Raw genomic sequence first — 24,957 nt, forward strand, 5'->3', positions numbered from 1 at the left:
GGCTAAAAACTCTTTCTTTACAAAGTGCTCGTCTAACAATTTGCGCTGAGATGTCCACCGGATTTGGAAGAAAAGGTGAAGTCATTGCAACAAACACTTGGAATAAGTTACGTCACCTATATGTTTCTTTGCTCTCAGCTGATTGGTCAAACTTCAGTCTGAGATCTCGAATCCAGAACATAACCTGCCCCGGAGCAGGTTAGCCGTGCAGCGTAAGATACCATGGCAACGAACACCGATTAAAGCCGAGCTACTTTCATAGTACCTAAAACCCAGGGTTGGCGGAAACTAAGCTGAAACATAGCCGGCTAGCCACCTAATCCGGCTTCATGGTACAGGCCCCTGATCATCCTATTTACTCCAGTCCAAAGAAATAGCTCTTATAATATATTTAGAGTTGCAATTGATGCTTTATTAGTATAATTAGCATTACTTTTAAATCAACATTCACAACATAAAGTGAGGATAATACATATTTATGCATACAGTAACCTTCAATGTGAAGGTTTTGAAGTAAAACTTATTTTATGAACTTATTTCTATTATTAAAAAAGTAGTATTTAGTTGACACATTTAGAAAGATTATTAGTATTCATCATTCTATTACTCTAGTCTATTGTCGATAGACTTGGAAAATGTCGATAGACTCGATAGACTTTATCAACTGCGACAAACCAATATTTGTTCCCATAGCCAGCCCTGATATTCTGCAGGCTAAATTTGCAATCATGTTACTTGCAACCTTTTATTTAGTTTTTATTTAATGTATCTTATTTAATTTAATTTTAATTTAACTTCATTTAGTTTGTTTCCAGAAAACATAAAGGTAGTTTGTATGCAGACATGTTTCATACTAACTGTAACAAACTTAATTTAAACTGAATTGAAAAATGAAACAGCTCATTTAATATTTGATGACATGTTCCAGCAAAGTCTCAAAACATATAATATTGCGGATTCGGAATCATAATAATAAATGCATGCATTTTTTAGATGATGTCCTCATCGTCAGATGAATCATTACCAACTATAAAAGTTAAGAAAAGAGAAGTTTTACTTGGAATTTACATTTATGAATACAAAAACTAGTAAAATAAGGCCCAGTTTCACACACAGGGCTTAGACTAAGCCAGGATTAGGTCTTAGTTTTAATTAGGACATTTAAGTAACTTTTAAAAACGAGCCTAAGAAAATAAAAAAACATTACTGGTGTGCATCTTGAGACAAAACAATGGCACTGACATATTTTAAGATATGTCAGTGCAAGTTGCTTTCAGTTAAAACTCAAATTTGCATTTTAAACTGGGACTAGGCTTAAACCTTGTCTGCGAAACCGGGGGGAAATGTAGTAGGCTAGGCTAAGTTAAAGTGAAAAAAGCTTGAAGGTGAGACGTGCAAAGTAAAGCGCGCAACTCCTGCGTCCTGCCACTAGAGTTCTCCCACAGCCTGTACTGTGTGTCTGTTTACCCCCTCCGAGCTCTCAACTGTGGCCGGGCTCCTCCAACCAACCACAATTCTGACATTTAACTCCGGAAACACAAATGTAACCAGCGCTGCGTTACATCCTAAAGTGCGACTGAACGGCGAGGCGTTTGATCAGCTGTCGGACAGCGGTAAGTAAGCGCATAAACCGGATCGATTTCATGACATTCACGGCAAAGAAGAACAAAAAAAAAATCCACTCCCAACTGGTTGGTTTTGTCTAGAAACGAGGGAGGGATATCAACATGGCGTCCGTGTAGCTCACCAACCAACCAACAAGAATGTCTAGGCACCGATGAAGGTTTTCCCTCCATTTGCAATTTGATTCGATTATTAATAGTGATTCCTTGCGGTTTGGTTATATGAAGCGCGTGACAAAAACAGCTCGCGCGTTTACGATGTCCTAACGTTTGTAGTTTTGCGACTCTTAGACATCCGTATGTTGTTTCTTTTAGGCACTGTGACCGAAAAGCGGGATTTGCGCTGGATTTGATTGATCATAAATGAGACAGGCAGCTGTTAAAGTCATCATGGTTTTTGAAATGACATTATTTTGGTCGCTTCGTTAATATAAACGTGTTCTTAATGCTTTTGCGCCATACATTCCAGCACTCGGGCTGTGGATCACATGAGCTGCTGTTGCTACTGTAGCCATCTGTGGGCGGTTTAAAAAAACACTGGCAACATTTGTAGACTGTAATAGTGTGAATAAAAGTTAAGATTGTTACAAAGGATAACGTTGTTGTGGTAATATTCGATCAGGAAGTGATCGGTTCTCATCCTTTCTGCAAATGTATTGCGCAATAAAGCGACAGGTCTCGCTGATGACATCAAAGCAGCACTCTGTGAATTTTGCTAACTAATTTTTAGTTACTTTTTTTTTTTTTTTTTTACACATAAATAAATAAATACAATTAAAATACGCATGATTTAAGAATGCAGATGTATATCAGTCTTCTACAAAGGCGTTTTGATTGTACATGGAGCGGGTCGCCACTTCATAGGTGCTGCTATGTTGACGTCACGTGACCAGCCATGCAAATGACCATGTTGCTAGTAGTGATGATAATAATGCTGAATTCGGAACCGCATACTACTTAGTATTTCTACCATAGAAAGATACTGTATGGTAAAAGTAGTAAGAGTAATGCACTTGTATGTGGTTCCGAATTCAGCAAATGGGTAAATTCCAATCAGAATGAGCATCCCTATGCCCTACTCACTAAGAAGGGCAGAGCCCTTGAAGTGGGGACTTTGGAGGGAGCAGGGCACTTGTGTGTAATAATGATGCCGTTTGGAACGCACTTGGTAAAGGGAGCAAAGCAAGACCACGTAATTTCCTCATTAGCTTCACATGGAATCTTACCACACAGCATACAAATAAATGTACATTTTTAAAATATGCTTTATATGTGTGCGTTCCCAATCTGCTCTTATTAAACATGAAGCATTAAAAACATTTCTTACCTATGAAACTTTTTTTTTTTAAACTAAATATGAAATGCATGACACAAATTTGTCTATATAACAACAAAACAACTTGAATTATTGTTTATACGTTAACTCAAACGCTTATATCTAAATCTAAATGAATTGTGAGGATTTGCCACCCTGGGTCACATGACAATAAACAATAAAATCACTTCCTTGAATTGACCATCGCATGCTCCCTTCACTAACAGACTTGTGGAAGGGCCCTTCGCGAAGGGATTCAGTTGTTCACTTTCGTTTGGAACGCCCCTACAAATGGCGTCTCCTTCCCAAAGTGCCCTTCAAGGATGCAAAAATGCCAGTTGGAATTTACCCAATGTTTTACCTACATATAACAGTTTCAGGCACGACCAAGGTGTTTTACAATAAAGTATATGATAGACAGGTGTGTTGTGACCAGCAGTATTTATGCATCCAGGCCAATAGGAGTCAGTTAACCACAACAGAGAGCACTAGACATTAGAAAACTGAGTGGAGTTTTGAATGTTGTAAAATGCAAATGACTAAAAGTTTTTTACCCCCACATGAATAATGTCGTGGTGTTGCATATCATTCTACGTCTGTTCTTTCCAGACATTATTTGTTTATTGAAATGGAAACAACATTTTTCAGCTAAGGCTTTACAACATTGTTAGATTAATGTCTTGTACTTCGAAAACTGTTATTTCCGTAATTTAATTAATGAGCCTGTCTTGTTGTTCTTATTCCTGGAAACTCATTAGAACACGCTTTCATTAATAAATTGCAGCGTACAGAAGGAGTTTCAGAACCATCTGGCAGTTGATTGGAGAAGCTGTAACTTACAGTATGCACAACGGCATTAAATGTGACGGTCGTTTTTATCTGTTCTTCATGCCACATGGAGACCTAAAATACTGCGGGCGCCGGGCACTTTGCAGAGTGAATACTGTTGAGGTTTTTTATAGAACTTGTTTTGCACTCTACATGTCATTTTGACTGTAAATCTCTGCTGTTCTGTTATGATGATGGGAAGGACTATATTTAGTTTTTCTTGTTGTTGACTTTGATATCCTTCGACATTAACAGCACTGTTCTGAGGAGTTTTATTAGAAAGCTTAATGTTTAACCTCGTGTGGTTATTTGCAAGAGCTCTTTATAAAGAGAACATAGAGTTTAGAGTCCATTTAGATGGAGACATAATGAAGAAGTTATGTTTATTTTGGTGCCATTTTCTGAGAAGATCTATTGTTTGTCCACAACGATGAAAAGAGTAATCGTTCATGAGATGCACCGTTTAGATAAATGGTGCAATTTAATGCTCTCTCTGACAAGACTAACAAATATTTACATTTTGCTTATATGCAAGCACCTAGGCTCTTAAGACGGTACTTTGTTTATTGTGGGAAGCGTGAGTTTTTGTTCAAGGGTTTTGGTATTCGTCCTAGGTTGGAACTGGCCACAATGTCAAGGGTGGTGAAGAAGAGGCAAGCGGACCCTAAGGTGGTTCAGTATGTCTGGTCGGCCATTGAAGTCATCCGCAATCAGAAACAAATCGCAAACATGGACAGAATCTCAAAGTAATTGCTTTAACTCGACTCCCTTTAATAACACTATCGCATTTTAAAGGGATAGTTCACCCAAACATGAAAATTCTGTCCTCATTTACTCTGCCTCAAGTTGTTCTAAACCTGTATGAATTTCTTTCTTCTGCTGAACACAAAAGAAGATATTTTGAAGAATGTTGGTAACCAGACAGTTGTAGGGCGCCATTGACTTCCACAGTATGGGGAAAAAAATACTATAAAAGTCAATGGTGCCCTACAGCTGTTCTTAAAAATACAAAGGACAAAGAAATGTATACAGGTTTGAAACAACTTTAGGGTGAGTAAATTAGGGGTGTAACGGTTCTCGGTAAAAAAATCTAACCATACCGTTCTCCACCCCACGGTTCAGCAAGCACTTGCACCGTGGTTCATCTCAAATCTGACAACGCATAATATGGTTTGTTGAAAATCATGTGTAAAACAGAGTTCGGCTAATGTATGTTTCTGTCGATGGATACACATTCTGGCTTCCCAGTACTTTACAACATTGATGAAAAAAATGTAGACAAAACAGTCACTCTTTGTAAACTTTGTTCAATGCGAGTGCTGTATGCCCTAATATGACCAGTCAATGTAAACATTCAAGCGCAAGAAGACGCGAAAGTGCGCACTCATCTGATCCGCGTATCAGGCAGCACACAAATATTGAGTTCTTTGTGAAAAATCTTGTTTGAACGGAAAAAATCACACAAAAATGATGTCAACCTGAAAAGCCTCAAAAAAGCACTGTTTATTTTAGTTGTATCTTTGGTCTATTGTATTTATTTGTGCTGTTGCTTGTAGTTTGATTATTTGTTCTTATTTTCTTTATTGTTATTTGACAGTAGTCCTTTTTTCCCTGAACATAGCACATACCGAACCGTACTGAAACCGTGACCCTAAAACCGTGATACAAAAACCGAACCGTGAGTAGTTTGAACCGTTACACTCCTAGAGTAAATGATGACAGAATTTTCATTTTTGGGCGACCTATACCTTTAATGCATTCATTTAAAATATCTTAAGAGATGGCCTTGTTTTCATGCAGATATTTAAGTCGTGTGTATGGGATGCACCCTAAAGAAACGGCCAGGCAGCTGGTTCTGGCTGTGAAAGACGGTCTGGTGGTGGAGACGCTCACCGTCGGCTGCAAAGGCTCCAAAGCCGGGATCGAACAAGAGGGATACTGGCTCCCAGGAGACGAGATGGTGAGACATATACCAGAGCATGTCTATTTTAAACAACATATTTTTATCTACATGCCTCTTAGATAGAAATGCGAAAGGTAAACATGGCTTGGTTTTACTACACATTAATCAAATGAAATAAAGAGCTCAAAAATTAGATAATGCTGCTGGCTCCAACACAGTCATGAACCTCTGAAGTCCATCAGCAAATATTTGATTAGTTGCTTAGCTTATATGGACCAAAAAAATCAGTTGATAAAGTTCATGACTTTAATGTTCAACAGTGAGTTTTCCGCTGTAAACTTCCTCCATATGCACTAGTAATGGTAGATGCAGATGTTTCAGTGCCTTCACCAGCACATAGAGACATTCCTCTGCTGTGTGAGAGAGCATGTTTGAAGGAAGCACTGTTTGTTTTTGGGGAATGGCTTACAGATAGGAATATATGCATTCATCCCAGACTTCATCAGCCATGCGTGTCGTCTTCATTTAAAAAAATACCCAAGTCTTGGCTTTTTTTGCATGAAAGACCTTCCTACATGCACACTACTGTTCAAAAGTTTGGGTCAGTAATTTTAAATTGACCAAGAATCAATTACATTTGATCAAATGTGACAGTAAAGACATTTACATTAATGCTACAATAAATGCAGCTCTTTTGAACTTTTAATACATCAAATAATCCAGAAGACATGTTATATATTATATTAACATGCGAAATATTAAGTAGCACAACTGTTTTAACATTGATAATAATAGGAAATGTTTCTTTGAGCACCAGATCAGCATATTAGAATGATTTCTGAAGGATCATGTGACAGTAATGATGCTGAAAATGATTTGAAGTTGTAGTAATATTTCACATTATTACTATTTTTACTGTATTTTTGACCAAATAAATGAAGCTTTGGAGCATAATAAGCGGCTTTAAAAAACATAATCTTACTGACCCCAAAATTTTGAATGTTAGTGAATGTAAAAACAGCATATTTATGAATATGATAGCAGTGTAGATTAATGTTCATGTTGTAACTGTGCTGAATTCCGGTACTTCTCACACCAAACACCCACCTGCGAGTCCCTAACACGGAGCGCCTGTGGTTAGTTTCAGCCAATCCCGGCTCTCAGATTAGGATTTTAAACAATGTTTTTTGGATCACTTGCAATCGCAGGAGCAGATGTCAGAAGGAAGCAAGGTATGTTCACGTCCAGTTGCTGTGATTTCTTTAATTAACAACATAATCTGCCCTTTAGTTAATAGTATGTGTAACCTGCGCATGGGACAGCAGCTGAACTGAAAGAAGCTTCTATGTGGCCTTCAGACTTTTGCCTCCAAATCTGAAATTTTCCATGAAATCTAAATCGTTCTATTTAAGTATCAGTCTAAATATTATGATAATACGCTGCTATACTGGCTTTATGTCACTTCAGTGCTGTTCTGTGTGAGGTTTTGTGCGCCTTGTTTTGCCAATGAATGCTCATTTTTAGTGATTTCTCTCTTCTCTAGCCCTCTTTGCCTACTGATGCTCTTTTTCAAGATGTGCGTATGCTTCACATATTAATCTTACATGTTTTACAAATCAAGATTTTGTTTTTGCGAGATTTTTATGTCAATGTCAAGACCTATTCAATGTCAGAACCAGTTAGACCTGTGTTTGCTGAGCTGTTTACTAGGGCTAAGACCAGTGTCAGAAGTTAGCTTTTCCTTTTCAGGATGGAAATCTATTACCTGTAAAATTAAATCAACTCATATTTTTGAAATATTATGCATTATTAAGGTGACTTTTTTTTTTTTTGTCACTGTCTTTGGCATTTTTGCTTTAAACCCCTGTTAACATCTTACACTGGTTTAGCCCCATTTTAAAGGTAAGAATAAAAACGATTTGTAGACAGCACCAGCATTTTCCGAAGTTAAAACGTTTGCCAAATCCTTGAGATTTTGTACTGTAACCAGATCAGTGAAAATGGTGGATTGTCTCTGGTGTGTGTTGGTGTGTTTTGAGAAATGTACTATAGATGGATGATATTTTTAGAGGATAGTGTTAACACATGGTGGATGTGATCGTGGCATGTGAGAATGTGATTGCTCACCGTTTCATTCAAAGAATATTTTGTCATATTCGAGGTTTGATTTAAATGGCCATTTGATTGAAAGTATATAGTGCTATTTTCTGTTTTAAATCTGTAGCTTTCTTAGTCTTTGAAAGTGTTTAATCAATGTAGAACAGGCTTTAAGTCTTTACTACTACACGTATTGTTCAGAAGCATTGTAAAAACATGAAAAAATGGCCATTTAAATGGATCCAAAAAGCAAAAATGTAACATGCTTGTGTTCCTCTCATATTCATAATATAAACATATACACCTACAATCTTTTGATTGATTGTTTCTTTATTATAACTAATGAGTGGGGTTTTTATACTTTTGCTCTCTCTGTCCTTTACTGATAATCATATAAGAACAGCTCTCATACTTTGCGTTTTCTCAGCTTCAAACTTGATTAATATATATACACAGTATACATACTTGTATATAATGAATGTGAAAGTAATGTTTCTGGTGATTTTACCAAGACTACATATTTATTATTATTAGTATTATTACTATTTGCCTCTCAGGGCTCTGGTCACTAATTTGACAGAAACCCCAGAGTCTATATCTTAAAAGCATTTCAAAGTAAGAGGGCTGATCTTAAATCTATTTCCCAAGATTGTATTTGCAGGTTATTTGCAGGACAAAGCTTTCCTGGATCAGTGGTGTTGTTCCCGAGAGCTTGGTGGTGGCCCAGGTGGGCGGGGATGTGCATTACTATACTTGTGTGTGTTTCAGGACTGGGAAGCAGAAAGTCACGACTGGTACTGCTTTGAGTGTCACCTTCCCGGAGACGTGATGGAGTGTGACGGCTGTTTCCGAGTCTACCACCTCCGTTGTTTGTCTGAAGACCACCGGCCACGGGACTCAACCTCCCACTGGCAGTGCGGCATCTGCAGGGTGGGTACAGAACAGATGTGGCCAAACTTTTTACACCAAAAGAGCAAAAATCTAACTTGACTGAGGTCCGTGGGCTGAAAGTAACAGTTTCTAGGGTTGCATTAGAAGAACGTTCTGAATCTTGACTCGTTGATGAAAATTAAGCTACTCTAAGTTCAGAGAAATTAAAACAATTATGCTAATATGTTATCTAGACTGGTTCACAGTATTTTGAATTGCCCATGGAAACAATAGTGTGCATATTTAATGCCGTGATAAACAGTATTACCAAATACCGGCAGACATCTACTTCAATAGCTTGTTTTTTTTTCTAGGCTATATTTTTCTCCTCATGGCATGGCGGCCCATATCAAAGGTCATCATGGACCAACTTTGGCTCGCTGGCCCTGGTTTGGGCATCTCTAGTACAGAGAGACCATTAGAAAACGGCTAGTCGAGATTGTAAATTTTGCCATTTTAGTTGATAATCATTCATTGCTCTTTATACAACCTTTTAGGGTCATAGGGCTGGAGCATATGCTAGTTTATTTAGCTCATATACCCATTTGCTCATGTTGCTTGGCAACAGTTTATATTTAGGATAATAAACTATTTAATTATTATTGCTGAATATTATTCTGATTATTAAAAGGATATAGAATATTTTATTTTAATTGTGGATATAATAATGCTCAGATTTTTTTAAATATATATATATAAAATATTCATTTTCAAATAGAAATGACATTGATATAATCTATATAGAAAATTCCCCAAATATATAGCTTCATGTCATGCCAAAAAAAAAAAGTATCTTTTATTCAGCAAGGATGCATTAAATTGATACAAAAAAAAGTGAGAGTAAAGGCATTTATAATGTTACTAAATATTTCAATTGCGCAAAATATTAAAGCAGAACTTGGTAACTTTTTTAACTTAATAAAACTGTCTAGAAATCATTTGGATGGTTAAACAACCTGTTCTGGTGATATTGGTGACTTTCCCCGCTCCCCCCAGCGTTCCCAGGCGGAAAACCAACCTTGCAACTTGGGGACTACCGTCCCGGCAGCGATATTTTTTTTTCACAGGATGGTAGGGGGAGACTCATGAATATTCATTAGGGAAGTCATCCCTGATTGGTCTGATGACCTACCCCTAACCCCACCCCTAAACCTACCCGCCACTGGGGGTCTGATGACCTACCCCTAACCCCGCCCTAAACCTACCCGTCACTGGGGTTAAGACCAATCAGGGATGACTTCCCTAATAAATATTCATGAGTCTTCCCCTACCATCCTGTGAAAAAAAATATCGCGTCCCGGCAAGATAGAAATTGGAAGTCTCGTGAGAAACGAGAACGAGAGCGACCGCGAAACACGAATTGCTTTACGGCAATTCGACATAAACACACACGCATGTATGATGTATTACCAGATTACCCACCTCGTAGACATAGCTCCACATGATACAGTTGGCTTGCTCCGATGAGCAGCGGTAGAGAGGGGGAGGAGGCCGCCGCAAGTGAGTTTTTACGGCCGTGTTGTGAAATATACGCCCCCCCACAGCTGTAGGGGGAGCTCGTGGGGAAAACATGCGACAACAAAAGGGAAAATCAGCGAATAAGTGACTAGAGTTCGCTAGAGTTGCCGAGTTCTCCTTTAATTTAATCAAAGAACCCGGGAAAAAAACAATCACAGGTTCCCACAGAATTATTAGGCAGCACAACTGTTTTCAACACTGATAATAAAAATAAATGTTTCTTGAGCAGCAAATCAGTGTTAAAATGATTTCTGAAGGATCATGTGACACTGAAGACTGGAGTAATGATGCTGAAAGTTCAGCTTTGCCATCACAGGAATAAATTACATTTTAAAATGCACTTAAAATTGTAATAGTATTTCAAAATATTACTGTATTATTGATCAAACATGTGCAGCTTCGGAGAGAGAAATCTTACTGCCTCTTTTGTAGTGTAAATTCAAGAATTTGAAATGCATGGTTTTGATTTGGTTTTGTGACTGTTAAACCCCCAAATGCATTTTTTAAAGTTAACATAAATAATGATGTGGTTATTCAGTCATTAGTTTCTAATGGTGATGTTTACCAACAGGGCAGTAAAAGGAAGAATTTGAACAAACAGGAAATGATGACATACCTGAAGTTCATTCTTGGACGCATGAAGGAAAGGGTGCGTTTCACATTTTAGCTTCATACTTTTTCACACTAAATCACGTAGAAATGAAGCTTTTTCTCCACGTGCATTTTTCTGTTGAGATGTGAAACAGATTTCTTCTTTCAGGCTGTGGACCTGCACAAGAAAGGAAAGGAGACAAAGCAACCCGTGTACAGAAGACTGATCCACACACCTCTGGATGTGGAGAACATACAAGAGGTACACTAGTAGAAACATGTTCCATCAGCCTCGGCACGTTCTCATGTGTCTTCTGTTCCCCTACAGAACATCTCAGAGGGGAAGTACAAGAGCTTTGAGGAGTTCAGGGCCGACGCTCAGCTTATAGTTCACAACACAGCCATTCTGCACGGAGGTGAGTTCTGTACCGCAGTCATCAGTGTGATTTATGACACAACTCCAGTGTCAACTTAACCGATTCCACATTCTCTGTCAACAGTCAACAGCGATCAGACGGAAATTGCGAGACTTCTTTACAACGACACATGCCACGAGGTCAGACTGAGCATTTTAAGCTTGTTTAAGCACGATTTTGTACCCTTTATGAACAATGAATTATGCGATTTATTTGTTTGTTCCAGCTGAACGAGTTAATGTTGTGCAGACACTGCTTCTATCTCTCGAATGCACGACCCGACAACTGGTTCTGTTTCCCTTGTGTAAGCACAGACACACACTCATTTCTGCAGATTTCTGTGTGATTTGTGAGTGTATAAAACAATGTTTGTCTGTGATCAGAGTCCGAATCATGAGCTGGTGTGGGCCAGGATGAAGGGCTTTGGTTACTGGCCTGCCAAGGTGATGAAGAGGGAGGGCAACCAGGTGGACGTTCGGTTCTTTGGTCACCAGCATCAAAGGTGAGCCTCAGGTTATAATAGGATCATGAACAATATTTGATTTAAAAGGAGAGTCATGAGACTTCAGAAGTTCATTCTATTCTATTGACTCTTTATTGATTGATTAGAGCTGGGTGATATACCAAATATTCACAACATATTCGCAGTGATTTTGCTGGCAGTGATCTTGCTATAAAATAAATAAATATTGGGAAAATTTACCCCCGGTTTCAAAGACAAGGCTTATGTCTAGTCCCAGCCTAAAATGCATGTTTAAGCTGTTTTAACTGAAAGCAACTGATAGTTCGGCCAAAAATGATATTTAACCCATGATTTACTCACCCTCAAGCCGTTCGAGATGAATATGTCAATCTTTTTTCAGACGAACACATTTTCAGTTATTTTAGAAAATGTCTTAGAACTTTCAGTGGTTATAATGTGAAGCTATGGGGTCCACCTCCTTCAAGTCCCAAAATGTGCATGCATCCTTCACAAAAGTAATCCATCCGGCTCCAGGGGGATAAACGAAGGCCTTCTGAGGGTAATCCGTGCGGTTTTGTCGTAAAAATATACATATTTAAAACTTTATGAATGAAAATAACTGGCTTCCGGCAATGGTCGACGCGCGTTCACGGGAGATGAATGCTGCCGTATGGCGTAGGAAGCGTCGTGACGTTGAACGAAGTATAGCTAAATCAAACGCTACGTCCTATGTCATACGCCGGCATCCATCTGCCATGAACGCGCGTCGACCGCTATATATATATATATCTCCCGCTTGTACCTATACATATATATACATATGTATACATATACACACATACACAAGTGTAGACCTGGTGTAAATCTGTATGTGGAGATACTATCTTGTGAAACTAGCAGGCTCGTGTCTGTCTCGCTGCAGGGCATGGATTCCTTCTGACAACATCCAGGAGATCACGGTCAGTGTGCAGCAGCTGCAGGTGAAGCGTAGCTCGGGCTGGAAAAAGGCATGTGATGAGCTGGAGCTCCACCAGCGCTTCGTGAGGGAGGGTCGTACCTGGAAGGGGAAGCCGGAAGAGAAGCATGACCGGTCGGAGCGGCACGAAAGACAAGAAGAGAGACAGGAAGAGGCGGAGTCAAGCATCTCTTCCACATCCAACGAGCAGGTTAGCACTTCGGTGGCACAGAAATGTCAAAATTCACATTTTGTTGAATTCACATTCGCTTTATTTGGTATCTTGTTCTGATCTTTAACAGCAGTCAAAAGGCAACCAAGAGCCCAAAGCTAAAAAGAGCCGCCGTTCCCAAGTCGCAGAGCCCAAAGAAGAGGTTTGTAATGCATCATGTTTATTGAGTGAGATGTGGCATTGAGTTCGTTATCCTTTACCATCTCCTTGCTGTTATATCAGGAACCAGAGCCCGAGATGGAAGCCGTCAGCTCCAGCCAAGAGATCCCAACAGCTGTTCCACATCAGCCGGAGCGTATGTCCGTCTACACCCAGACCAAGAAGTCTGGCTCGCCGCCTTCCTCCTCCTCACCGGCCACCCGCATGGTACACCGAGGCACACAGACGCTCAACGAGGGCAACTGCCAAAACATGTGCCACGACAAATACACCAAGATCTTCAGCGACGTTAAAGAAATGATGAAAGCGGAGAACAAGCGGGAGACCGAACGCGTCCTGAAAGAGGCTCTGGACAAGGTGAGGAACGTTTTTTCATTTCGGACTTACATTTGGCTCCCTCTTGTGGCCAGATTTAAAGATACCCCTTTTCCTCCAAGAAAGCCACACTGTTGGTGGAAAGGGGGGGAAAATCGCAGCAAACTCAGCAATGTGGTCGTCCTTACAGTTGCGAGGGGAGATGGAAGAGGAGAAACGGCAGGCGGTGAACAAAGCGGTGTCCAGCACGCAGGCTGAGATGGAGAGAAAGTGCAAACAGGTGAAGGAGAAGTGCAAAGAGGAGCTCATGGAGGAGATGAAGAAGATGGTAGCTCAGCATAAACAACTTCTTTCCCAGACCAAGAAGAAGCAGTGGGTGAGTGAACCTTCAGAACATCTTGAGGTTTGATACAAACTGTTAAAACCACCAGACAGTCAACAATGCAATAATGCTTTTGAGTCTGTTTTCACCTGAAAGAGATGCATTAAAAATTAAATGAGTTTGATATTCTTGACACATTTTTAAAGTTTGGGTCCCTTATTAAAAACCATGCGTTTTTTTTTAGTTTTTTTTTTTTTATATAAAGTATTTTAAAAGATATAACCATAAAAATAAAAAAGTATACCTTTTGCAACTGGGCCAATTTTGACCCTGGTATCAACTGAGATTTTAAATGATGTTGTTCAGACTAGTTAGATTTGTCTCAAAATAAAATATATTTTGCCTGTTTTATATTTTATTGATAAACATTAATATGGTCAACTTTTTCATCTGAAAGTTATGCAAAAATAAAATTTAAATAAAATTTAAAAAACATTCCAGAGTAATATTGATATTGTTTTGTCGGAAAATTAATATGTAGGTTTTTAAACAGACTTTTTAATGTAGTTCAAGTAAAATGTGAAATTCCAAACCATTTCCTGACTTTTTAATTTATAAAAGGGGGAATAAATATAGTAATAATAACTGCTATATTCAAAAGCTGAGAAGTTACTGATCAGTTACAATTTGGTCTTAGTTAAAAAAATAAGTTATGATTTATAAGCTTATGTTTCACCAGATTTTGAATGCATTATGCAGCTAAGTAATTTAAAAATAGTCTTGAGTGTTTGAATCAGGCAAAGTTGTCATGATCTGTTGAAGAGCATTTCCTCCTGGCATCAGTATGTGTAATTATTTTTCGTCTTAGAACTTGTTTTCCTTATTTCCCTAAGTCCTAATTTGCCTGCCTTGTTGTATTTACAGTCTATTTATAGCATCTACCTGTGGCTAGGAGACGAGAAATGGTTCTTCAGCATATTATTCACTTGAGCTTCAAAATTCTCTTCTGGGAAATGTTGCTGCTCTGAGGGCAGAATTAGGAAATGAAGATCAATTACTGCCTGACTAAATCAATACTGTGTTGTGGGCTTGTGTTATTATTCTGTAGATGAAGAGTCGGGTTTAGTTGGTTAACCTGAATAATGAGGCTATTGAGAAACTAGCACCACCCGTGCATTTTGTTACCTTGTGTTTGGGTACAAACGATGTTGTCCAGAAGATTGTGTCCCTTCCCTGGAACCATATATCTTTTGTTGGTGGTGCAATGTTACTGTTAACACTGCGTGCTGATAATACAAAGTCTCAATCGCAAGTCGTAGCCTATGTTTGCATAAATGTCCGTCTTTAATTGGAAGCAAGGGCGTTCGGGTGATAAAGAAATACCAATGAATAAGAAAATAAAGAGCGGTATGTGCTTGATATTAAAAATAGTTATTTAAAAAAGCGCAATATGTTCCGAAAAAGAACCGTATTCGGCACTCGCACGTTGACAGGAAACTTCCCGCGCGCGCTTTACCGCCTGTCAGAGCGCGCGACTACCGTCGTTTCACGCTAGAACTGTCAAAAACACACATAATGATGTTATAAAATCCGTCTTGGCGAGTATTTACGCAAACACTGTTGGTTATGGTTATGGTTATATCTCAAGTGAACGTTAACAGTTGGGAAAATCGGTTGTTTGTTAACACATTAAATCTGTGCATTAGGTCTGCAGCCTAAAATACCTGATGCTTTCTGTTATCAAACAACAAAAGAAAAAGAGAGAATCACTCATTGGTCTTGCTTTAAATAAGTTTTGTAGCTTTAATTAAGATCACTGAATATTTAATTAATTCACAAGACCTACTTGAAAAACAAACAAAAAACTTGTTCCATTTATTTGTCCTATTGCATGTGATTTGTATATTCTTATTGTATTACGGTTTACTTGTCTTCAATAATTTCTTAAACTTTTTCCTTGCATTAATTCAACAAATTGTTACATTTCACTGGTATGTTATTGGTACAGTAACCTTATTTCTAGCAAAAATAACTAACATGATATGTATTATTGTGAAATTACTCATCTTGTGATACAAGATTTGTCATACCGCTCACCCCAGTTCTAACCATAATCAAAATGAGAGTTTGAGGCTAATCTGTATGCTATTGTGCTCCTAAACAATGTGAAAATCAGATTAACACAATTTAGTCCTTCTGGGAAAACAAACCAAAGATATTGATGACTCATTCTGCACCACACAGATTTTTGTCCAATCAAATGCTCTCTAGAATGAAAATATCCCTCCCCCTTCAACAGACTTAAATTTAGCCAATCGTGATGATTGCAATGATGTAAATTTAAACCGATTTACTTTTTTAAAAGGGAAAAGCACTTTATGTCCAACCCAAATGTCCTGTTTCATTAGGAAATGCACCAATATGAATGTTGAACCAGGAATTCATTTCTTGGCAACTCTTTGCATCTCAGTGTCCTCTTTATTTTATTTTTCAGTGTTATAACTGTGAAGAAGAGGCGATGTACCACTGCTGCTGGAACACGTCGTATTGCTCCATCAAATGTCAACAGGAGCACTGGCACGCGGATCACAAACGTACCTGTCGCCGGAAGAGATGAGCTGGCCACGCCCCTCCTCTCGACTCCACCCATCTACAAGCCACGCTATTGGATAGATCATGGATTCTTGATTTTTTTTTAGCCAGCATTTTAAACCCCAGCTCCTAAAGACACTTACCTGGACATTTTACTGAGTTGCGGTGGACGCTAACAGGACAAGTGAGCACGGGATTTCACGTATTCCTCGTAGAGATGGGTTTTATGTTTGGATTTTAACGGTATCTCTTTACATATCCTTTTTTTTTTACCCTTTTATTTGCTGTACGACGGAAATCAGCCTTGCTTGCATACAGACTAGCTGAAATGTGAAGTACTAGTAATCTTTTTAAACAACTTAATCTGAAGCTATGTAGATATTTGAATTTTTTATATGAGCGAATCATGTCTGCCTCCTGCATTGAGTGAAGTTGGTGCTTTTAAACTCGACGGTTGGTTTTATCAGTGGTTGTGATGTCTTTTTTTGGGGAACAGGGTTTAAAGATGGCAGGTCATGTCTGTCTGAATGATACAATCTTCCATTAATCAATATGCACATTTCATGGTCACACTTTAAAATAGAACTTTTAATTTTTAACAAAAAAAAACTAAATTATGTGCTAATTTTGGGGTCCATTGCGGTAGCTTAAGTGTACTAAATGTTTGCCAAGTGGGATCTTTAGTGAGGTTCATAAGTGTGAACAAAACCTGATGATTTCGTGTCAAGATCCTTAACCAGACTTAAGATTGTACAGAGATCAGAGTAAACGAAACAATCAGAAATGATCGCTTTAGGGTTTTATCATCGAGGATGACTTTTCATGGCACTTTCTGACCTGAGGGAGAAGTTAAAAGGATAGTTTACATCATTTAAATTCAACCAATTACTCGCCTTCAAGTTGTTCCAAACCTCTTATGTGCTGCTCAACGAAAGTAAATGGCTTGACTTGGTCTCCATCCACTTTCACTTTATAGAAAAGAGCAGCTTGGACACTTAAACATCTCATTTTATATTTTTCAGTTAAACGCGTATGGAATGACATGAGGCTGAATAAATGACAAAATTTAGGTGAATTATTGTCCTTTTAAATATTGCAATAACAAAAATTAAGTAAAAATGAGGTAAGATCTATCTTTAGAGTGTTTTTGAGATGTCGACCAGGGCTGCGTTTCCCAAAAGCAATGTTTCTACGATGCTCTTGGGAAGGAGAATCAATCAGCTGAAGGATGTAGGGGAACGTGAGGTCCTTTAGTGTTTTTGCACAGATCCATATTGCGTGCACCTGTATTCGGTCTCTCTCTGAAGTTCTGGATGAGTCTTAAATCACGTCTAATACATCCAGGTTTCTGTCCTGGCCTGTTTCTCTTTCTCTCTCTCTCTCGCTCCCTTCCCAACCTCACTGTTGCACTACATGTAAATAACTGTTTGCCGCTAACCGTGACCGATGACGTTTGCACGTTAGCACATGTACATTTCATGAGCGCATTAACTATGTATTTGATAAAGTCGAACTTTAAAGAAAAAAAAAAAATATTTGTGATATAACGGTAATTTGTTCCATTCCAGTGTGCATGAAACCAGGTTGTGTGAACCTTATTTTGGACTCTACGTTAATCATTGCGTGTCATCAGTGATGCAGTATGTCTCCTTTTTTGTTTTCTAGGGTAATTTGACGCCACTTTGTAATTGCAAGTAACCCTTTTTGAAATGTATTTTTAATTTATATTTATGCGGACAGAGTAATGACTACTGAGAATTTCCGACACCCAGCGAGAAGTCTGGTAAACAAACACCTGTCTTTCATGTGCATACGAATTAATGTGGTGTAAACGTTTTCCCCTTTCTTGCATTACATTATGTAACAGTACTATGTATAAATAAAACATATCAACCGGTGTTATTTTTGCTCTTTTTCTTTTTCAAATTTAAAAATGACAAATTTACCAATCAAAGCACTTTATTGCACCATATTTTGTGAATGTAGGCCAAAGCAGGCTTCTATAAAAGTGTCATTTAATACTTTTAATCATGTGTACAAAACAGAATTTCAAACACACCTGCACCATACAAAATAAATTTTGTTTTTTGTCTTTTTTTTCTCTAACCAACAATATTTACATACACCATGCAGACTCTCTCACGTAAGTCCAGATTTCCAACAAAAAAAAGGGAAATAACTTCACAGATTGAAAGTTATGTGCACATTTCTTTCTTTTTTTTAAATGGGGAAACGTTTCTGCTTGTATGGGAAAGGCAACACTAAAGCTTCTGAACGGGTTAAGACTTCTTTCCTTCATTTTTTAAAAACAAATAGACGAGAAAAACAAAACAAAAAAACATTGCATCGTCACTCTCCGAACAAGTGTAAACTCAGTTCCCATACACAGTATTGACGTCTATGACACCGTTTCCAAAAACTAAAATAAAAGTTTGCATTAAAACTAAGACCTCAATGAGGCCAGAGTGCTGATATCTGATTGCAGTAGATCTCCACGATTATCATCTGACGTCTGCCTGGTGAGGCAGGATGTGGCAAAGAAAAGAAGAAAATCCTGAATACTCAGTTTTGTCATGGCGATTTAACGGATTGCCAGCACTAAGTTCAGAAAACACGTCTCTTTTTAATGCAGCTGGTACAATGGTAAAATAACGTCATGGTTCACTTTTGTTTGCATTATTATAGCCAGTCGGTCATGTTTCATGCTTTGCCCATATTGCAAGTGCCAACAATATGCCGGCATTCATTTAGCATGTATTTCCCACGTAAACCGATTAAAGACAAGAGCTTAATCCATTTCACGTGAGCTGATTGGGGTTGAAAGTAAACTGCGAGTCGTTAACGTAAATGTTTCATGGAAATAAGTCCTTTTGACAGTCTTGATGCATTATAAATGAAAACACTTCGTTGATGTTTGAGCGGTAAACAAAAATGCATGTGTAAAAAGCTTGTGTCAATAAATAATAATGAAATCACACAGAAAAACGATAAAAAAACAAGTTTAAAAAGTCAATCCAAGCAAATAAAAAAACCACAGCGGAACAAATTGCGGTGTAGATTTGAGTCGTAAAGCAAATGTAAACAAAATTCCAGGCACATTTTTAGGGTTCGTTTTCTCTCGGTAAGGGTGTAGCGTTTTAGCGTTTGTTCGCGCACATTTGACATCATCTTGAAAGTCCTATGTTAGAATTTTTATTATTAAACGTGTGGGTAACGTTCGATCGGTCAGTTGATTCTTTCTACAACAGACACCATGCAAGTGGGAAGTACTGCATTAGAAATGTTTCATTGGTGATTCGTAGATCTTATTTTATATATATATTTCTTTTTTTATATATATTTGTATGTATATTTATATTTTTACATAGACTTGATGTGATACTACTCACTCAAGATGATACAATGTTTTATATCAGCAATATTATTTAATGAGGAAAACATTTCCAAATGTCTTCGCTCACCGATTCTAAAAAGAGCAAAATAAATAAGAACTATTATCTGTACATAATTACACAATATCAACCGACTTTGTGTTCACCTTCAGTTTTGTACAATGATATTAAACATGGAGGAATCGAAAAAGCAGGGGATGTTTTTTCTTCTTTTTTGCTTCCTGCTGCTCGAGAACATTTACAAAGGTTGAAAAACGAAACCGGCAAATTGCTGTAGGACGGCTGCGACGTGCGTACAAATGTAACTTTAAGTTGTCGTTTTACCTTTTTTTAAAACAAACGAACAGAAATGGCGTCCAGAGTGTCTGATATCACGTGTACTTTCAACGAGTTACTCCAAATCATCGGGAAACTTAAAATGCACATTTCGCCACAGTATGCAGATATTTAAAAATACCCTTCGCTCATAGTAGGGTGGAATAAAAATGAATGATGTCGCAACACCTCACGTGAAAAAGCGACACGCACACAAGCAGAAGCAGAGGCGATTCTTCTTCCCATCAGGAGACAGAATCCTTCCGCCAATCAGAGTTTCCGTTTGGCTTTGTCAACGCATCTCAAAGTTTCTCCCAGTAAGTGTTCATTCGCTGAAGATCGCCCAACCGGTCACCGTCAGTCGGCAAAACACACGCACGCAAACATACAGGCGACAGCATCCACGCGTACACTCATGCTACATGTTATATGCCACGTAGATGGGGTCCAACTGGTCGGCCAGAAAGCCGTCTCGCAGGTGCATCCTCTGTTTCTCTCCGCGAGAGTTGATGGGAATGACGCCGATGTCCACCACGACCACCACTCCCACGATCAAGTAGTGCTCCTCCAGGACCGCGTTGGTCACTAAAGGAACCAGGTCCAAAGCTTCCTGTTCCGAACCTTCCAGCTCCACGACCACAACCAACAGGTTGGTCCAGGGAAACACAGCACTGAAACAAACACACATCAGTTCGTTTAAAACACGTCTTTTCTGACGGGCCTTTCACACTGACAGTGGGTAGCAAGCAACCAACTATTTTTTTGGGCAATTGGTGATTTGAGGAGACAAAATATATCTTAACCAATCAGAACATAAGTGATGTTTAAAATACAACTGCTGATTTGGATTTCAGATCAAGAAATCTATAATGAAATTAAAATAATCGACTGACAAAATGCCTGATGATGCCTCATGACGGCGACTGATAAGAACAAAAATGTATGGTCATTTTTTGTTATTAAAAAAATATTACCTTTAAATGTAATCTTTACAAATGTTCCACTTTTCATACTAGAAATAATAATATTGTGAATATTCACTTGCAGAAGGTAAAATGACTGATTTTAAGTTTTAACTTATTTAGACAAAATAGTATAAATAGTATACATTTTAATCTCAAAATAAACACAGATGGTACAAAGTATACATTTATACAGTATATAAAATAGTATACATTAAAAAATTAATTTGACTGATCTAGTCATTTTATTTTTCATTTATTTAGACATAATAATATAAATAGTACATGTTTTAATGTCTAAATAAATAAATTGCCAAAATGTATATATCAGTGCATCCCTAAAAAACAAACAAACAAAAAATTAATAAATAAGGTACTTGGATCGAAAGTGTGAAAGGTCATACCATTCCATGATGCTCTTGTGTGTGCGTATCACAGAGGTCTCTATGTCGATGGGATGATACCTCATTCCTCTCAACTCCATGGCTTCATCCAGAGCACCCACTACATACAGAGCGTCATGCCGCTCTGGAAACACAGAAGATGTTAGCGTCATTCTTAGACCTCAAATTAAACTGAAAATCAAAGGTGCATATTTACCTCCACTTGCATCTGTAAGTTCGGTCCTGCGGAGGAAGCCCAGGTAGCCGGTACGTGCCCACACCGTCTGCGTATCTCCAAAGCTCAAGTGAGAGTTGAAGTGATCGGACTGAAGGGCCTCGTCTCCATACACCGTGAAGTAACCGCTGCCATTATGAGAACAGTGAACCCAGATCTAGCGACACAAAACAGACAAGGAACACGTGAAGTCATAAAGAGCCACAGATGATTTCCTCTTGACCTTTATCCTGCAGAATGAACTCACCTCCCCTAGATGGGAGTCTCCCAGTGGGCCCTTGGTTTCAGGATTGGCGATGATGATTCGAACTCCGGGTAAAATCTGGATAGAGGATGAAATTGAGATTCAGTAATGAAATAATTGAGAAATACACAGCCAGATAGACTCAAAGTGACGTTGTTTGCAGGTACCTTTCCAGACTCCATGAGGGGGAGACTGTGTGGGGAGCCTCGCTCGACCAGCCGCACTCTGAGCAGAAACAAGGACACTGTTGCTTTCCTGACAAACTCTCAACTACCAGCTCATAAACAAGCGTACACATGCCTAATGTCATTTTCAAGAACAGATCCTGACACTCATGAGTAAATAAACACAAAATTATATTTCAGAGTGAGCAGGAGTAATATACATATGCATACAGTACAAACAAATGTGCACAAAAACAGCAATCACACAAAAAACTTTTCTTTTACCAGAGTTGGAAAAATGGAGAGTACTTGCTCGATACTTCACCATTTTGAGGTTAACGACCAAAAACCAGACCAGATTAGCTGATTATCATGGGTATTAGATCCCTCCCTGTGTTATCAGTGGGCGGCATGACCAAAACCTTCTATCATGCTAACTATATATATCAGTATTTTTTATTTTCTTTTATTCTGTCATATGACATGCAGGGAAAAATAGTTAATTTTTAAGAATTAAGAATTAAGAATTAATTCCCACGACTTAGTAATACATCAGCATGTTTTACTCATTCCCACGCTGAACTAATTTGTTCCCTTGTTTTTATTTACTAAATATAATATATAATAATATATAATAACTTCAACGTGGCCATGATTTACTAAAACAAAGTAACAAATGAATAAGTCGTGGGAACAAATCCTTAATTTTCAGGATTTACTAAAACGAGAGAACTAATTTTTAATTTATGGCCACAAATTATATATTTTTGTCCTCATGTCGTGTACAGGCTCCGTAAAAACGTATATATTTTTATTATTATAATGAGAATGTATTATTATATTTATAATGTTTTAAAGATTTAACGAAATAGACCTTAGTTGATATCTATTTAATGAATGTAGTTAAAATATTAATGAATGTTTAACAATACATTTTTTAAAAACATTTACGGAATTTAATTTTATTACACTTACAGTTTAGAAATCATTACATTATTCATAGTTATTTTATTCTATTGACAGACATTTTTAACAGTAAGAAGAAGAATTTTTTTTTTTTTTTATACAACTAACATTAATTAAGGTTTGGGTTAAAAACAATACACTGTCAAAGAAATAAAGTAAATATTCTCCAGATAATATTTTAAATACTTCAGTACAATGACAATATAAAAGCCAATTATATATTTAGTAAAAACGCGTCACCTTTATAATATCCGATTTAATATTTTTCACAATTTTTGATATATACATGATGGAAATTCAACAAAAAAATTAAATATAAAAAATGAATTCAACAAAAAGTACAACAAATTAATATATATTGACTTCAATAACCATGTGGTAATGCTGTACTTCCTCTTAATTTTGCTTGATGCACACAAACCATAACAAATATTCATAACAAATATATGCAGTCTGGCAGCACCACAACAAAAAGCTAACACCTCCGTATAAAGAAAAAAGAACAGCTAGTTTGTTATTATATGATAAATTATATCATTATTCCAGCATTTTATCAGACACAATTCACTCTACTCTCTAAATATCACCAGCAGCATTGGCCAATATTAAACCCATATTGTTTGACCATAAATCACAGCTCACTGGAGTCATTTCCATTATCAGTATTTTGCAGATTTCTCCACAAAGCTTTTTGTTATTATTTTTCTCACCTGTCGTGTCGTAGAGCTCTCATGTCCACGTACACAGTAGTCGGGTCCGGTCCCGACGTCCCCTGAAACGCACACCATGAAGGAGTTAACCAGGAGATCCACACTAATACAGTTCCTACTGTACAGAAAACTATGAGTGTTTTTCTAGGGGAAGGGTTCAACTGGTCAATTTCCTTAGGGTTAACCCACTTCAGCTGTTAACTAGTTAGTAGCAGAGCCTAGAGATCACAGACTGAAAATGGTGGAAAAGATGAGGGGTTTGGGGGAAAAAAAAGGGCAAGACAAGCAGCAAACTGAGGAAGAAACAACCCAAAATTTGAACAATCACCCTGAAAGGCACATGGTTATAAATGATGCCGTGAATGGAGGCGTTTTAGAGAGCAGAGCGAAAAATAGGAATCGTTTATGAAGCCGGGATGACAAATGTGTGGGTGTTTGTGAAGCAAGAAAAAGACGGCCGCAGATGAAAGCTGACGGAACCTTCAAAGATCTGAATGTCTGCTTGAGGTGAAAGCGCCCCAGTATTGCAGATCTTTTGCCACTGGGTGAACGGGAGAACTTTATAAACTTAGATCTGCCTTAAGGCTCTTTCAGACTCCCATCAGAGCTTCAATGCACCTTTCAAAACAAGTGTAATACGATGCTTTGACCTACACAAGAGAAGTGCTGCAGATAGTGTCACAGATGGCCAAATTTGGGGCTTGTTGCCTTTATGTTATAGGGTACAACAAGGGTAAAAGACGCATTTGATTAGATTTTCTATAAAACCACTAGATGGCACAAAAACTCATCGCAGCACTTTTCTATACATCTGCGTTCATTATGCACTAAGAAATTTGATAAAAAATCTTTTATTTATGCAGCAAATCAGAATTGATAAAATGACCAAATATATTTGGAGACAAAGGTCTTGTTAATGATTTCCAGTTTTGTTCATAGTAATTCAATTAAAAAAATTAAATAACTGACGAATATGTAAAAGCATGGCATTTTGGGTAAAAGCGCCCCTTTGTTGGGGCTAAAGGCACAATAATTGACACCATAAACAGCTTGCTGACTTTTTAGATTGTGTGACATGACATGTTCATTACTCTTATTTTTTTAACATTTAGATTACGTAATCTTATACTCAATTGTAATTTAAAAACACTGTTAAATGAATATCCATTCATCATACTATACATAAATGTCTAAATTCACTTGTAGCATTTAAAAGGATTGATTTAGTTTTTATTCTTTTACACAAAATAGTATTGATCACATAGTATTGAGTATTTATCACCATAGCAAAGGAAACCGGTTACATGCCTGATTTTTTTTGTCATAAA

At 37.7% G+C, this 24,957-nt stretch overlaps 2 protein-coding genes across 15 annotated transcripts in view; one reads left to right on the forward strand and one right to left on the reverse strand.

Annotated features, from left to right (window-relative positions):
• The first annotated feature begins 1,359 nt into the window (after positions 1 to 1,359).
• zmynd11 (zinc finger, MYND-type containing 11) lies at positions 1,360 to 18,156 on the forward strand. 10 transcript variants are annotated; one of them, XM_084398376.1, is made up of 18 exons: positions 1,526 to 1,613; positions 4,380 to 4,511; positions 5,387 to 5,443; positions 5,566 to 5,725; positions 6,877 to 6,900; positions 7,212 to 7,244; positions 8,534 to 8,695; positions 10,785 to 10,862; positions 10,974 to 11,066; positions 11,133 to 11,220; positions 11,305 to 11,360; positions 11,447 to 11,524; positions 11,604 to 11,722; positions 12,606 to 12,849; positions 12,941 to 13,012; positions 13,093 to 13,386; positions 13,535 to 13,720; positions 16,161 to 18,156. In XM_084398376.1, the coding sequence occupies exons 4-18, from the start codon at positions 5,588 to 5,590 to the stop codon at positions 16,281 to 16,283; spliced, it is 1,788 nt and encodes a 595-aa protein (XP_084254502.1). In that variant the 5' UTR covers positions 1,526 to 1,613; positions 4,380 to 4,511; positions 5,387 to 5,443; positions 5,566 to 5,587; the 3' UTR covers positions 16,284 to 18,156. The 10 variants fall into 10 exon arrangements, 9 of the variants coding, with proteins under 9 accessions (XP_084254499.1, XP_084254498.1, XP_084254501.1 ...); XM_084398372.1 differs by lacking the exon at positions 5,387 to 5,443 and having other exon boundaries at positions 1,447 to 1,613; XR_014626104.1 differs by lacking the exon at positions 5,387 to 5,443 and having other exon boundaries at positions 1,475 to 1,613; positions 13,467 to 13,720; positions 16,161 to 17,378.
• A 1,710-nt stretch (positions 18,157 to 19,866) lies between these two features.
• dip2ca (disco-interacting protein 2 homolog Ca) overlaps positions 19,867 to 24,957 on the reverse strand; it is a 101,411-nt gene continuing 96,320 nt past the window's right edge. For all 5 annotated transcript variants that reach the window (XM_084398340.1, XM_084398339.1, XM_084398343.1 and 2 more), the window contains 6 exons: positions 23,630 to 23,691; positions 21,957 to 22,014; positions 21,793 to 21,867; positions 21,528 to 21,702; positions 21,332 to 21,455; positions 19,867 to 20,636 (listed from right to left, as the gene is read on the reverse strand). In XM_084398340.1, coding sequence (XP_084254466.1) covers positions 20,384 to 20,636; positions 21,332 to 21,455; positions 21,528 to 21,702; positions 21,793 to 21,867; positions 21,957 to 22,014; positions 23,630 to 23,691 — 747 coding nt within the window. In that variant the 3' untranslated portion in view covers positions 19,867 to 20,383. The remainder of the gene's footprint in view (positions 20,637 to 21,331; positions 21,456 to 21,527; positions 21,703 to 21,792; positions 21,868 to 21,956; positions 22,015 to 23,629; positions 23,692 to 24,957) is intronic.

This window comes from Rutilus rutilus (assembly GCF_951802725.1).
Source record: "Rutilus rutilus genome assembly, chromosome: 24".
In the NCBI taxonomy this organism is placed as follows: domain Eukaryota; kingdom Metazoa; phylum Chordata; class Actinopteri; order Cypriniformes; family Leuciscidae; genus Rutilus; species Rutilus rutilus.